Raw genomic sequence first — 12,721 nt, forward strand, 5'->3', positions numbered from 1 at the left:
TGTCACTAAGACAAAAAGGCAACCCACTGACTGGGAGAAGATCTTCACCAACCCCGCAACTGACAAAGGTCTGATCTCCAAAATATATAAAGAACTTAATTTTTTTTCTTAATAGATATCTGCTGTTCAAACATCAAACATAACTTCCAGAATAGATCGCTTTCTTCCACTGACTTAAGTGTTTAATAAAAATGAAGTCTTTGTACATGTAGGGATATTCTTCTGAACTTTCTTCTCACTTGCAGGTCTCTACATGGAAATGATGTTTCCGTTGTGCCAGAAGGTGCCTTCAATGACCTTTCCGCCTTATCACACTTGTGAGTACCTGGCTCATGGTTGCAGTGCTGGGATTAGATGATCTCTGCGGAGCACTCTCGGGAGTGTTCTCTACCTAACCCTTTGCTGGAATATAAGCCATACTTGATTTCGTCTTAAAAGAAAATGCAGAGAGTTACAAATTGGATATCTTATCACCTACAAGGAAATTTAAATTTCTCCTTTTGACTGGAAGTCTCCATTAATTGGGTGGTTTCTGCTGAGCTAAAGGAGCCTTTTCTATGAACATAGATTCCCAGCAGCACTGTCCATTCTCTCGTTGTTCTCTGATTCTTACCCAACTCCACTTCCCAAAGCTGCATCCCACATACCACTTCCTCTATGAATCATACACCGGTTCACTCAACCTAGATTCATTTAGACGACAAATATTACTTCTCATTGACAGTAATGCTGTGCAATACTGACATTGGCACGACTCAATATTTTATAGTCAGATAGTGCTTTGTGATGTTTCTTTGTATGTGCTCTCTCCGCAATCCATTTCTAATCTTCATATTTATACTTGCAATGAATATCATACTTGGAATAAATATAGAGGTAGAAATATATCATATATATGGCCATATATATGTATATATATGTATACATGAATGTATGTATGGCTATAAAGAAAAATATGTATGTAAAATTCAGGCACTGAAAGTTAGCACTGTTGAATGTCCTGTTACTAAATGTAATATTAAGATATCAATCCTAGTCCAAGAATAAGAAGCTTCCCCATGTGATGTTACACTTAAATCCAGCAGTCATATTTATCTGGTTCTTCCTGAGTGTCAAAGAGACTTTGACCTCAGTAAAATTCACAAATTTTAAAAATATTAGATATTTAGAAAATTCAGACAGACATCCTGTAGTTAATCATGTTTTGCCTGAGTTTACACACTCCTCAGATGTTCTGTTCATGAGATACAGTATGAGTAAATAGTTATTTTTGGGGGTGTGGTTGCCACTGTCTGAGAGAATGCTAAAGAAAGGAGGAAATGGATTTCGGGTCCTGGAACAGAAAAGGCCAACAGCATGAAAGATGGCTATCCTGCTTGACCTGAGAAAAGAGTTCCTTAGATGACTCTCGCCACAACAGTGATCCAGTTCAAATGTCTTTGTCTTGTCCCTGATCAGCCTTGCTTCTCAGTTATACATTTTTCTTTCATGTTGAGGCCATTAATAACTCTTCTCACCCACTTCTCTCTCCTCTGATTCAGGAGAGCATTTGGAAATGTCAATAGACATGAGAACAAATTAGTCAAAAACATCATTCTGCTCATGTTTTGATTTGAACTGTGTCGGGCAAAAGAAACAATTACTTCATTGTGACGCTTGATTCAAATTGGACATTTATTCTTACAATATAAGGTGTTATGATTCTACAAATATATTTTAGAGGGTTTCCTAAAGATGAGATGAGATTATGAAACAGATTATGATTAAACTATAAACCTCTGTTACTAATCAGAAAGTATTAATTGTGTTTGTAAAAACTGCCTTACCTACCATAACTTCTGTGTCCAAGCATGGTGAGTTTCTGAACCCGCTCATTAAGCCACTCATTAGCGATAATAACTTGTTATTAATATTGCCCTCACATATAGCTATTTTAAATAAAATTAGGTAATTATTTACATAAGCGGGTTATTCCAGCTCCTGCTAGCTGTAGTGATGTCAGACATGCTAGCTGCTATCTCTTGTCTCCTCCATTACTATTATTATTCGTATAACTAAATGCAGGGTTCTAAAGAGAGACCAGAAAATGGCAGACCAGAGAAAATGTAAATAAGCTCTGGAGAATGGGCTTCATTTGTCTTGATGATGATCCTTTAACTGAAGCAACTTCCCTAGCCTTTTCCATCTAATCAATATTCCCATATAGTGTAGACTTTTCATATCCACTGTCACCTCCCAGAGAGGTCAACCTGCACATTACAGACGTCTTCTAAATTTTGCTGCTGTGTAGCTACTACTGAAGATGACTTGTGTTTGTCCATTTTTCGGTCTCCCTAGAAATGAGAGTTCTTTGGGTGGGGCAGTCAAGAATGAGTTCCTGTTTATACTAGAGTCCTCAAAATCTTGCATGGTAACTGTGTTCTCAAATGCAAGGAGTGCTAACGTGCACTTGGAATGTACTTACATCCAAGGTAAATGTGTCTCTTCACATATGAAGATACCTTGTAAAGCCCAAGAAACTGTTATCATAATTTATCCCTGCTTCACCAAAATAAAAAAGTGGTAATCTGCAGTTTTCTTCTAAGTTGTTGACATCAACAAAACCATAGGGATTTTTCTACTGAGCATCACTGTGAACCTGTTCCGTTAGGAAATAACAATACTTCCATACTTGTGTGTGTGTGTATGTGTGCTTTTGTGGTGTTCTTTTTCCAGAGCGATTGGAGCCAACCCTCTTTACTGTGATTGTAACATGCAGTGGTTATCCGACTGGGTGAAGTCGGAATATAAGGAACCTGGAATTGCTCGCTGTGCTGGTCCTGGAGAAATGGCAGATAAATTGTTACTCACAACTCCCTCCAAAAAATTTACATGTCAAGGTATGGCTTTTAAGGATTTGTGATTCTTTTGAAAAGCTCTCTGCATTCATTACCACAGAAATGGCAGTCTCTAGTGAGTAAACTTCAAAGGTCTAGTTGAAAAGAGTTTGTGATCTCTGCCCATCTACTTGAACAAGGGAGGCCCTTTCCTGTGACTCCTAATTAAAGCACCATGCTATTCAAATCCATCTTAGATCCACTGGAATGGATAGATGTTCTTGAAAATGCACAAATTGAAAATGGCTTTCTTTGTTTCTAATCAATAAAATGTTTTGCTTTTGCTTTATCTGAATATGCCCCTGCTACCCTGCTTTTAGCTTTGCCAGGGCCTTGTGGCTTTCTCATCCCAGGTAAGCAGAACCAAGCCAAGCCTCCCAGTGTTCCAGCCAGGCCTTCCCACTCACCCCCGCCTCTGTGCTGAGATTCCCTGTGTGAATACTCCCTCTTGCTTGCTTCTACTCCTGCCTCTTCCCTTCCTTGCCCCTTTGCACTTGTGCAAATTCTAAATACTATCTTCTCTCATTCTGAGAATAGTAAATGTAAACATTCATAGTATAAAGGGAAAATCTAAGTGGAGAAATAAAAACATTAGTAAATATTTTTTTGCAAAAAGAAATAAAACTAAGTATTGGTCACATTATGTGTACATAATCACTGTTAGAATTATTTCATGCATCATTCTATTCACAGAAATCAAATATGTGGATTTAATTGATAATTTTTGTCATTCTTCTTAACTTGTTAATACTTCTAAAAACCTACTCAGCATTACTAGAGAAGAAAAGAATATTGAAAGTTCTATATGTAAAGTAAGGCAATATAAAGCCTTGATATTATGGAATACAGAGCAGTTTGTGGTGTGATTAATCCATCCTACATTTTCATTCGCTTCTAAAAAAACTAAGCCTCTAAAACTTGTGTTTTTAAAAACTGCCTTACATACCCATAAAGAAAAACTTACTTAAGGAAACAACACGGGGTAGCGGCTCACCTCATGCACTGTGAACCCCAGTTGACCTGGTTAAATCCACAGGCTAATTTTCCAGTACCTTAGGAAAACCTAATTTTATGACATAACCAAACTGTGTCTCAGTTTCCTCATGTGTGAATAGACAGGCTAGTATTAGCATGAACTAATTTTAAGATTAAACAAGTGGACAAGGCTGAAGAGGTAGCTTAGTTTGTCAAGTGCTTGCCTTGCAAGAATAAAGACTTGTTCACTCTCTAGACCACATGTGACAAAATAAAACAAGCAAACAAACCAAACACCAAACAGACAGAGCAGTACTTGATTAAAATCCCTAGGATGGTTGAGATGGAGCTCTAATGTTCGGTAGTCATCTAGCCTAGTGTCTTGACTAATTCCAGGCTACTGAGATAAGAAAAGAGGGGAAGGACTGGAGAAATAGCCCAGTCACTAAATTCTACAGCATCTCCTTGATAAATGATTGCTGTATAAACGTAAGAACCAGTGTTTGGATTCTTAGTATTTGAGTAAACGCGCAGTCACACACACACACAAAAGAAGGTGGACAGTGCTTGAGGAACAACAACTGCAGTTATATCCTGGCCTTTATCTACTTGCATACTCACGCAGCACTTTTCTACAATTCTCAATTATATGCGCGCACACACATATTTTACGAAAATGAAATGACTGGGAATGTACAAATCACACTGCCTTAAACATAGAAAACACCCAATATAGCTATGCAGTTAAGGGCATTGCTCTAACATTCCAAGACACCAACAACCATACCATCAGACAACACCCCAAGTTGGGGTAATATTGAAGAAGAATCTAGAGAGATGAGCTAATTTTATTAGAAATAAAAGCATGATTCCACTTAGTATGGTGCTTATTCTTTAATAGTAACAATAACAATGACTTTTCTCTGGATTGGGGTTATTTTGCTCTATCTGGAGTGCTTTATCTTCCCATGATTCCTATGTAACAACTATGCACTTCCCACTTGAGATACCAAAACTGTAGTTATAATGATTGATGTAGTTATAATGTAGTTATAATGATTCCAAGTAAAGGGGCTACAATTTGAAGAATGTATATCTGCCATCAGAACTCACTACTGCTTCACTTAGGAGTTTCAATAGAAAGGTTTTCTACATAAACCACTGGTAGTAATAGGCATACAGCATTGCTATACTGGTATACCAAGGAAATCAAAATTGAGAACTCTCCGCCAGTAATGATTTGTTTGGCTGAAGGCAATGCATTCTAATCTACTATTGGAACAATCCACTCAGGGAAATCTCATGAGTCCTGTCTTGTGAGCATTTGTGCTTTATGATCTTGAAAGCAGTAAAATGATGTGGCCTTAAATATTTTATAATTTTATATTTTCATATTTAAATTAACTCCCCCATTATTTATGGCAGTGTAAAATATTTTTTCTTTATTCATGAGAGTTGGCTAAATACAACCTCTTCTTTTAAGACTTATCAATAAGCAATCAAATTATAACAGGAAAACAAATACTTTTTATTTAAAGACACAATTGCCATGGTGGCGCACGCCTTTAATCCAAGCACTCGGGAGGCAGAGGCAGGCGGATCTCTGTGAGTTCGAGACCAGCTTTGTCTACAGAGCTAGATCCAGGACAGGCTCCAAAGCCACAGAGAAACCCTGTCTCAAAAAAACAAAAAAAAAAAAAAAAAAAAAGAAAGACACAATTGCATTGTCAGGTGTAGATGTAATTTTTCTACAAGTAAATATCTGTGCTATTATTTTGTGTTAATGATTTTCATTAAAGTATGTATTCTTTATTTCTATTATGTTTCCTATATGGCAAATTACATTTTATGATATAAAAAATAAAGGAATTAGATGAAGTAGAAGGTAATAGCATATTTAGTTAGCAAGTGAGAGCATTCTTGAATGGAAAAAGGTGGTAATGATCATAAGCTGTCTTTGTAGCCACATGTTTGCCTTCTTCACATTAGCACTGGCATAATCAAGTAGTCTTCGATCATAAAAAGAATGCCACTGTGGTTTATTGTCATTGTTGACTTCAAATACCCCTTAAAGCTCCTGGTTTAGTAAGATTTAACGATGCACTCAGCTAAATTATCCACTTCTTTCATTTAATAGACATTCATTAGCAACTCAAATGAACGAAACAGTGAGAATTCTACTGGAAATATAAGATATCTTTTATCCATTAACAAATATTGTTAGAGCGCCTATCAATTATAAAGCAATATTCCAACATGTTAAGGATGCAGTAAATGATAATTACACTCATATTTGCATGAGGCTTATGTTTTTACACAGTTAAAATAATAGAGAATCTAAGTGACAGAAATATGCATATGATGGAAATATTCAAATCTGTCTAATTAGATTAAACAATTATGGATTTGAGTGATAATCAGAATTGTAATGACATGTGGCCAGGGGACGTGAGAGCAGGACATAGTGCAAGGGACAAGGACTGAGATAGAAGTTTTTCACAGCTAGAAGTCCAAACCAGACAGGGGGACTACAAAGTTCATTGGGACTTAGTGGTGCATATGTATAATCCCATTTCCTCAGGATGCTGGGGCAAGAAGAGCTCAACCCTGCCTGAGCTACAGGGCAATTAGACAAATAGTGATTCCCTTCCTCAAGAAAAAAGAATGTAAAAACAGAACTGAGCATGTGCGTGTGGATTGTCTAGGATGCTTGAAGTTGTACTTTCAATGCCCAGTAAACAGAAGTATGAGGAGCTCGGGGAGAGAGAGAGAAGAAAAAGAGAAGGGAAAGGAAGCAGAAGACAAAGTGGAAGAGAAGGAGGAGGAGGATCATCTTCATCACTTCTTTACTTCATTATTTTTGTAGAAAAGCTCAAACAACAAGTAATCCTAGGAACTTCTTATCCTAAAATATTAGCATTACACCATAATCTGCTTTATTGCATTTCTTCACCTAATTTTACATATTAGTAATCCTGTCCGTTCTAGAATTGTAAGGGAAGATGATACATATCTCTCCATAACGGCATTGAAATAGTAGTGGTTTCCTTAAAGAGATTCACATTTTCCTTTGGAGGAGAAATTTTGAACAGCTTGAGTTGAAGCCTCTGGCTTTGAACCACAAAATTGTTACATAAAATTAGCCTTAGTTATGAACCAAGGTAAAGAAGGTTAAATAATGTAGCTTAAACTACAGATGATGAAAAATTTACTGGTTAGACCAGCTTGGAAGCATTATTCAAACCCAGTCCAAACATTTTACATTTTCATATCTCATGCCACTAACTTATAACTTTATCTTTGAAATAACATTAGTTTGGAGGATTTTTTTAATGTGTTCATCATCAGAAGAAAATGTGGATATATAAATAGTTATCTGCAAAAGGCATCACTCATAAAAATAAGAGGGACTAAATAAAATTTTGTTACGCTTTTTAACATTTGAAATTGCAAAAGATTTAACATATATATATATATATATATATAATCTAAAATTTATAGTCCATACTTGAATATTTTGTAACCATATTCTCCATAATAACACTAATTACCTGAAACATTTACTGTTTATCCTAATCCATCCTGGCTCAGGAAGTTCTTTCCTTGCCAAAGGCACATATATACAGTCAGGAAGCATATCCAGTGGGCTCAGAAGATTTTTTAATCACCCATCATCAACTTTCTTTTTCCATCCTATGCTGGGCGTATGAAAAGAGCAATGACGTCTGTCCTGCTGAATCCGGAGACATCATTTTAATTATCCTCATTAGCTCTTCTCGTCCACGTTAGAAGTAGCCACTGTTTCTTCTTTTACATTTTCTTTGCGTCTTTCTTAATGTACTTTTCTGGTAATAAATTTTTTTCTTAGCTGTTCATGGAGTTTAATTCTTAGTCTTATTAAACGCTGAATATATTTGCACCAATGGCAACAAATAACGGGCTAGGAAGTTCCTCCTGCAATCCATGATCCTATTTCAATTTCTTTCATAAATCTTCTGACATAACAGCGTACATAAATTTAAAATGTGCATTTCATCACATGTGCTATCATTGCCCTGAGTTTTTCACACTAATTGGCACATGCAGATCTCTACTGCTGAACTGTAAGGTTTTTGAGGAAACGCAGGCATTTCATTTGGATTTGATCCTCTGAAGCCTAGCATCTTACACAAAGCAGATGCCCATTAATATTTGCTGAATGCTAAATATGCCTTTGATAATATTGCTTAAGAAATTCTGTAATAGCAAGTATAACATACGGCCATACTTTTAAACAAGGTCTCCTTTCAGTCCAATTGCCTGGTATCAAAAGTCCCCTATGTGGAGTTTTCTTTCATGTACTTTGGACAGGAGTTTGTTATTGGACTAGTGTTTCCAAAGGTTCAGAGAATAAAGGCAGGTTCTGGGATCATAGTTAGAAATTTTTTTTTTTGGTCTGGAGCTTTTGGTAATAAATCAAAGTGAGATAGAATTCTCAGCGGTGGCTACACTAGGGTAAGGTGCATAGCTCGCGGTGGGAGTCTTGTAAGCAGGTCTACCCTCAGACTTCAGTGGATTTAAATTCAGCAGTCTCTCTATTAAAGCATGTTACAGATACAGAGTGCTAACCAAACTTTCTTCTCATTTTCACTGTGAAATATTAAGTAAGCTAAACACACCTCTACTCATATAGCCAATACTGCAGTGGTTTCTTAAGCTAAGCTTGATCTAAATCAAAACAGGTTAGCATACACTCACCTCCTTCCTCTCACTGACAATTTCAAATAGCCGTCTCTGTGAGGGGAGATGACTTTCTCGGTGGTGCACATCTGGCTACTTTGTTGTCAGGAAATATCCCTTGGAAATAATTAGCTTCAAATTAAGGGAGAGAGAGAGAGAGAGAGAGAGAGAGAGAGAGAGAGAGAGAGATATCACAGCTTCTTGCCATTGCTGTATTATTTCTATTATTCATGGTCCACAACAGATTCACAAATCAAACTTGTGTTTCTACCACATGAAGTCATTAGCTGACTACTATTAGACCATTAGAGGGCATCAGGAAAAGACACGGAGAGAATATGCTGCACAGAAAATGAATTGCAGATTGGAGTCAATTAAAGACTGATGATATGACTTAAAAATCTGAACTATAAGTAGGAAAATGAATAGAAACCATCGAGGTGCCAGGGAAATGATTCTAAAGGATTGGACTATAGAGAGAAGCAAGGTTGGTGCAATCAGGGAGATGGAAGAAGGACCAATCAATCATCCTCTCTAACTGAAATGCCAAGGAACCAAAGAATGCCTAGCAAGAAAAGATGTTCTAAAGGATGCAACAGTGGTACCTATATTCTGGAGATTACCAATAGCTACCTTACTGAATTTAAGGCCACTCAAAATGGGAAAGTTCTTGCCTTGCACTGTAAATTCAGCTGTCTCAGTTTTGGTGACGTCATGAGATTTAGAGGAGAATTTACTATTGCCACTTACCTAAACAAGTATAATTTCTAATTGCATTCTAAGACTTATTCTCATATCAGTATATGAGGGTAGCTCTCACTGCTCATCACAGAAGCTTCCCTCTACAAGAGATAAAGAGCATGACCGGAAGTCACAACTTGTCAAAATAAGCACACTGCACACATTTAAGTCTCATGAGAGCTGGAGGACCAGAATATTTGCTGTGAGACACTTCTATGAAGAGGGGCATGAAAAAGGAAAAGATGGGAAATATGTTGAATGAAGTTAACCTAAGTAGTTACCAAACTGATAGGTTAATAATGATTTGGGGGTGCTATACAAGTGTCCCCAAAGCAAATACCCTTGCTATTGTGCTAGGACTTGTGTTCAATGAAATGTGGGATTGAACTGACTACTACTTGTTTCAGTGACATAGGGACCTATGCAGAGATTGCTACTGGTAAAATATGATGGACGTTCATTTTTCAAAGTATTTGTACCTTCTATGTAAAGATGTGTATTTGCCGTTCTGCCAGTCTAGTGAAGTTGCAAAAAGGGAAACTAAGGGTCTTTCACAAGCCATATAAATATTAGCATTAAAGGAACATGACTTTACAGAGAACAGTTCAATTTTCACATTTTGGGTCACAGATCATATAGTGCGAAGAGCAGAAATTTTCTGGGGCTGATCTGTGTTAATCAGACTTTTCACAGATTACAAGGTTTCTATAAAGTGTGTTACAAAATGTGAGGACTGATAGGTTCATTTCAGCGGTATCTTGTTGCTAGAGAAGATAAACTGGACATATCACCTGCCACATCTTGTACTAATGAACAAAATGACTCAAAAGAATACAAAGGAGTATATAAAAGACACTGTATTTTCTAGATACTGTCATATACATAAAATAGCCCTGGAACTTTTATTAAGCCGACTGAGGTTGAGATATAGGTCATTGCCATGTATAGTTTCCAGAAATGCTATTCAGTGCTTAAAGGAATTCATATCATGACAGTGGTGTCATTAATTTCAGCTTCTAATGACCTAAGCTGGGAAGCCAGAGTCCTGTTGTTACTTAGAAGTCTCATACTGCTCACAGTTCAAAGGCCTACTTTGGCATTCCTGGGCATGATGTGGTGATACTGATTTCTGGTACCATCCTAGAAGAGAATCGTGTAAACCTGAGTGACAAATAACTTTACCCAAATCTCACCATTCTACTAAGGCATATAAATGAACTTAGGTGATGACAAAAGAGAACGCATCCCTTTCTCACGTTTGTCTATTCATTGGTAGGTCCCGTGGATGTTACTATTCAAGCCAAGTGTAACCCCTGTTTATCCAATCCATGTAAAAATGATGGCACCTGTAACAATGACCCAGTTGATTTTTATCGATGCACCTGCCCATATGGTTTCAAGGTAAATACAAATCACAGCTGGGATATAACACTTCTATTGTATGTTTTCTTTTTTGTTCTGTGTGTTCTAAGAGCTGGCTTGTTTTATTTGTACTTAACACATGCATTTCTTCTCCAGGGGCAGGACTGTGATATTCCGATCCACGCCTGTATCAGTAACCCCTGTAAACATGGAGGAACTTGCCATTTAAAAGAAGGAGAGAATGATGGATTCTGGTAAGTAGCCTGGCTATTACCTCCTTTGTCTGACATACAGTAACAAACTAACTAAACAAATGTGCACAATTCTTCTCAAATAAGAAGCCATTGTTTCAAAAAGAATGTTTGTGCAGAGATCACATATATTAATTTGGTAAATTTTCATATTTTATAGTTGCAAAAAGGAAATGTAACATTTATTTATTGTTGCAAACCATCAAAGACATTACACAAAGAATTGCAGATAATGCAATTTTAAAAATCAGATTCACACTTAATTTTAATCATGTGAATATGTACATATGTGTGGGTGTGTGCAGTTGCCTCAGAGAGGCAGAAGTGTGTGATTTTCTCACAGTCAGAGTTATAGATGATTACCTATAAACTACCCAATGAAGGTGAGCAATATGTGCTCTGAACCACTGAACACAACATCTGTGAGAACAAACAAAATCCCAGAAGAACGGGAAGAAGCTCATAAAGTCCTGCGGCGTATCATGCCTGATTGCGCAGTCAGGCGTGATGCGCCCTATGCGCTGCCATACAATTCGTGAACCGGGCAAGGGGCTGGAGATTGAAATTCACAAAGACACACAGACGGAGACACGGGTCATCCTTGATGTCAGAATGCTCCAAGAATGCCCCCTTTATTGTGTCCAGGGGCAGCTTATATAGGGATAGCCATGCCCCAGCCAAACACACCAGAAACTACTCCCCTGCCATCAGGAACTCCTGAGGGTCTCATGCTTAGAGCAGCTGCAAGCATTACAAGTTGTTTACCAGAAATTCGGGATCTGGGGGTTCACAGTTCTCAACAAAGTCCACCCATAGCTGAGGCACGATTGGCGACTGAGTGCTGCTGGTCGAGTGAGAGTCAGTTTTCTTCAAGGCTGTAGCCCTTGAAAGGCTACCCATGTTTCAGTAGAAGTGTCTGCACCAATGCACATATAGCTGGCACCAAGTGAATTCAATGGGTTACAATGTAAGAGAAAACACATGACATTGTGCAGGAAATGTGATTGGGTGCTAAGGGATGAACTGCATGGGAAACAAAAATGGGCGAACTCAATCAAAGTATCTTATATCCATGTATAAAATTCACAAACAATAAAAAGTAGTTAAAATATCAGAACCAGTACTTCTTTATTTATAAACAAAGACCATGAGTTGTTCCCAGCTTGAGAATAAGCAGGATCTAGGACTGTGTAGGAAATGTTGCTTGTCCTTTGTACTTAAAAATGTATTGTGATTTATTGACTTTGAAGATGATGGATCCATTTGCCATCATTAAGCTCCATAAATTTTCCTTTTTAAATGGCTTCTTCTGGTTTGTTAGCTAGTTCCTTATAATTTCAAAGCATTTGAAAAATCAATTTTGTGTAGTTAAAAGCTTTGTAACTGGCGTATATATTTATGCTTTTTAAAAATATTTTGACCACGAAGTTTTAAAATGCATCCAAAAAATGTCTTGGCTTTACCCCCTGATGTTTAGGTGTGCTTGTGCTGATGGCTTTGAAGGAGAAAACTGTGAAGTCAATATTGATGATTGTGAAGATAATGACTGTGAAAATAATTCTACATGTGTTGATGGAGTTAACAACTACACATGCCTTTGCCCACCAGAGTACACAGGTATGAAGACTAGAAAGTGTTATGTCATCAATTAGTGAAACAATTTAAAAGCATCAGCACACTATTATATTTATTTACAAAGCCATTTTATTAAATAACTGGGAAATTTAATTGTAATAACAGAATTACACAAGGACATTTCATCCCACCAATTTAAAGATGCAGCAAGCTCAGTTCAAC

At 37.1% G+C, this 12,721-nt stretch overlaps 1 protein-coding gene across 7 annotated transcripts in view; it reads left to right on the top strand.

The window, feature by feature from the left end:
- The window catches only part of Slit2 (slit guidance ligand 2), a 346,807-nt gene that overhangs the window by 284,972 nt on the left and 49,114 nt on the right, over positions 1–12,721 (top strand). For all 7 annotated transcript variants that reach the window (XM_026788661.1, XM_026788664.1, XM_026788663.1 and 4 more), the window contains 5 exons: positions 246–317; positions 2,716–2,879; positions 10,588–10,712; positions 10,830–10,927; positions 12,402–12,541. In XM_026788661.1, the coding sequence (XP_026644462.1) occupies positions 246–317; positions 2,716–2,879; positions 10,588–10,712; positions 10,830–10,927; positions 12,402–12,541 (599 nt within the window). The remainder of the gene's footprint in view (positions 1–245; positions 318–2,715; positions 2,880–10,587; positions 10,713–10,829; positions 10,928–12,401; positions 12,542–12,721) is intronic.

The sequence above is a fragment of the Microtus ochrogaster genome, unplaced genomic scaffold, assembly GCF_000317375.1.
Source record: "Microtus ochrogaster isolate Prairie Vole_2 unplaced genomic scaffold, MicOch1.0 UNK5, whole genome shotgun sequence".
In the NCBI taxonomy this organism is placed as follows: domain Eukaryota; kingdom Metazoa; phylum Chordata; class Mammalia; order Rodentia; family Cricetidae; genus Microtus; species Microtus ochrogaster.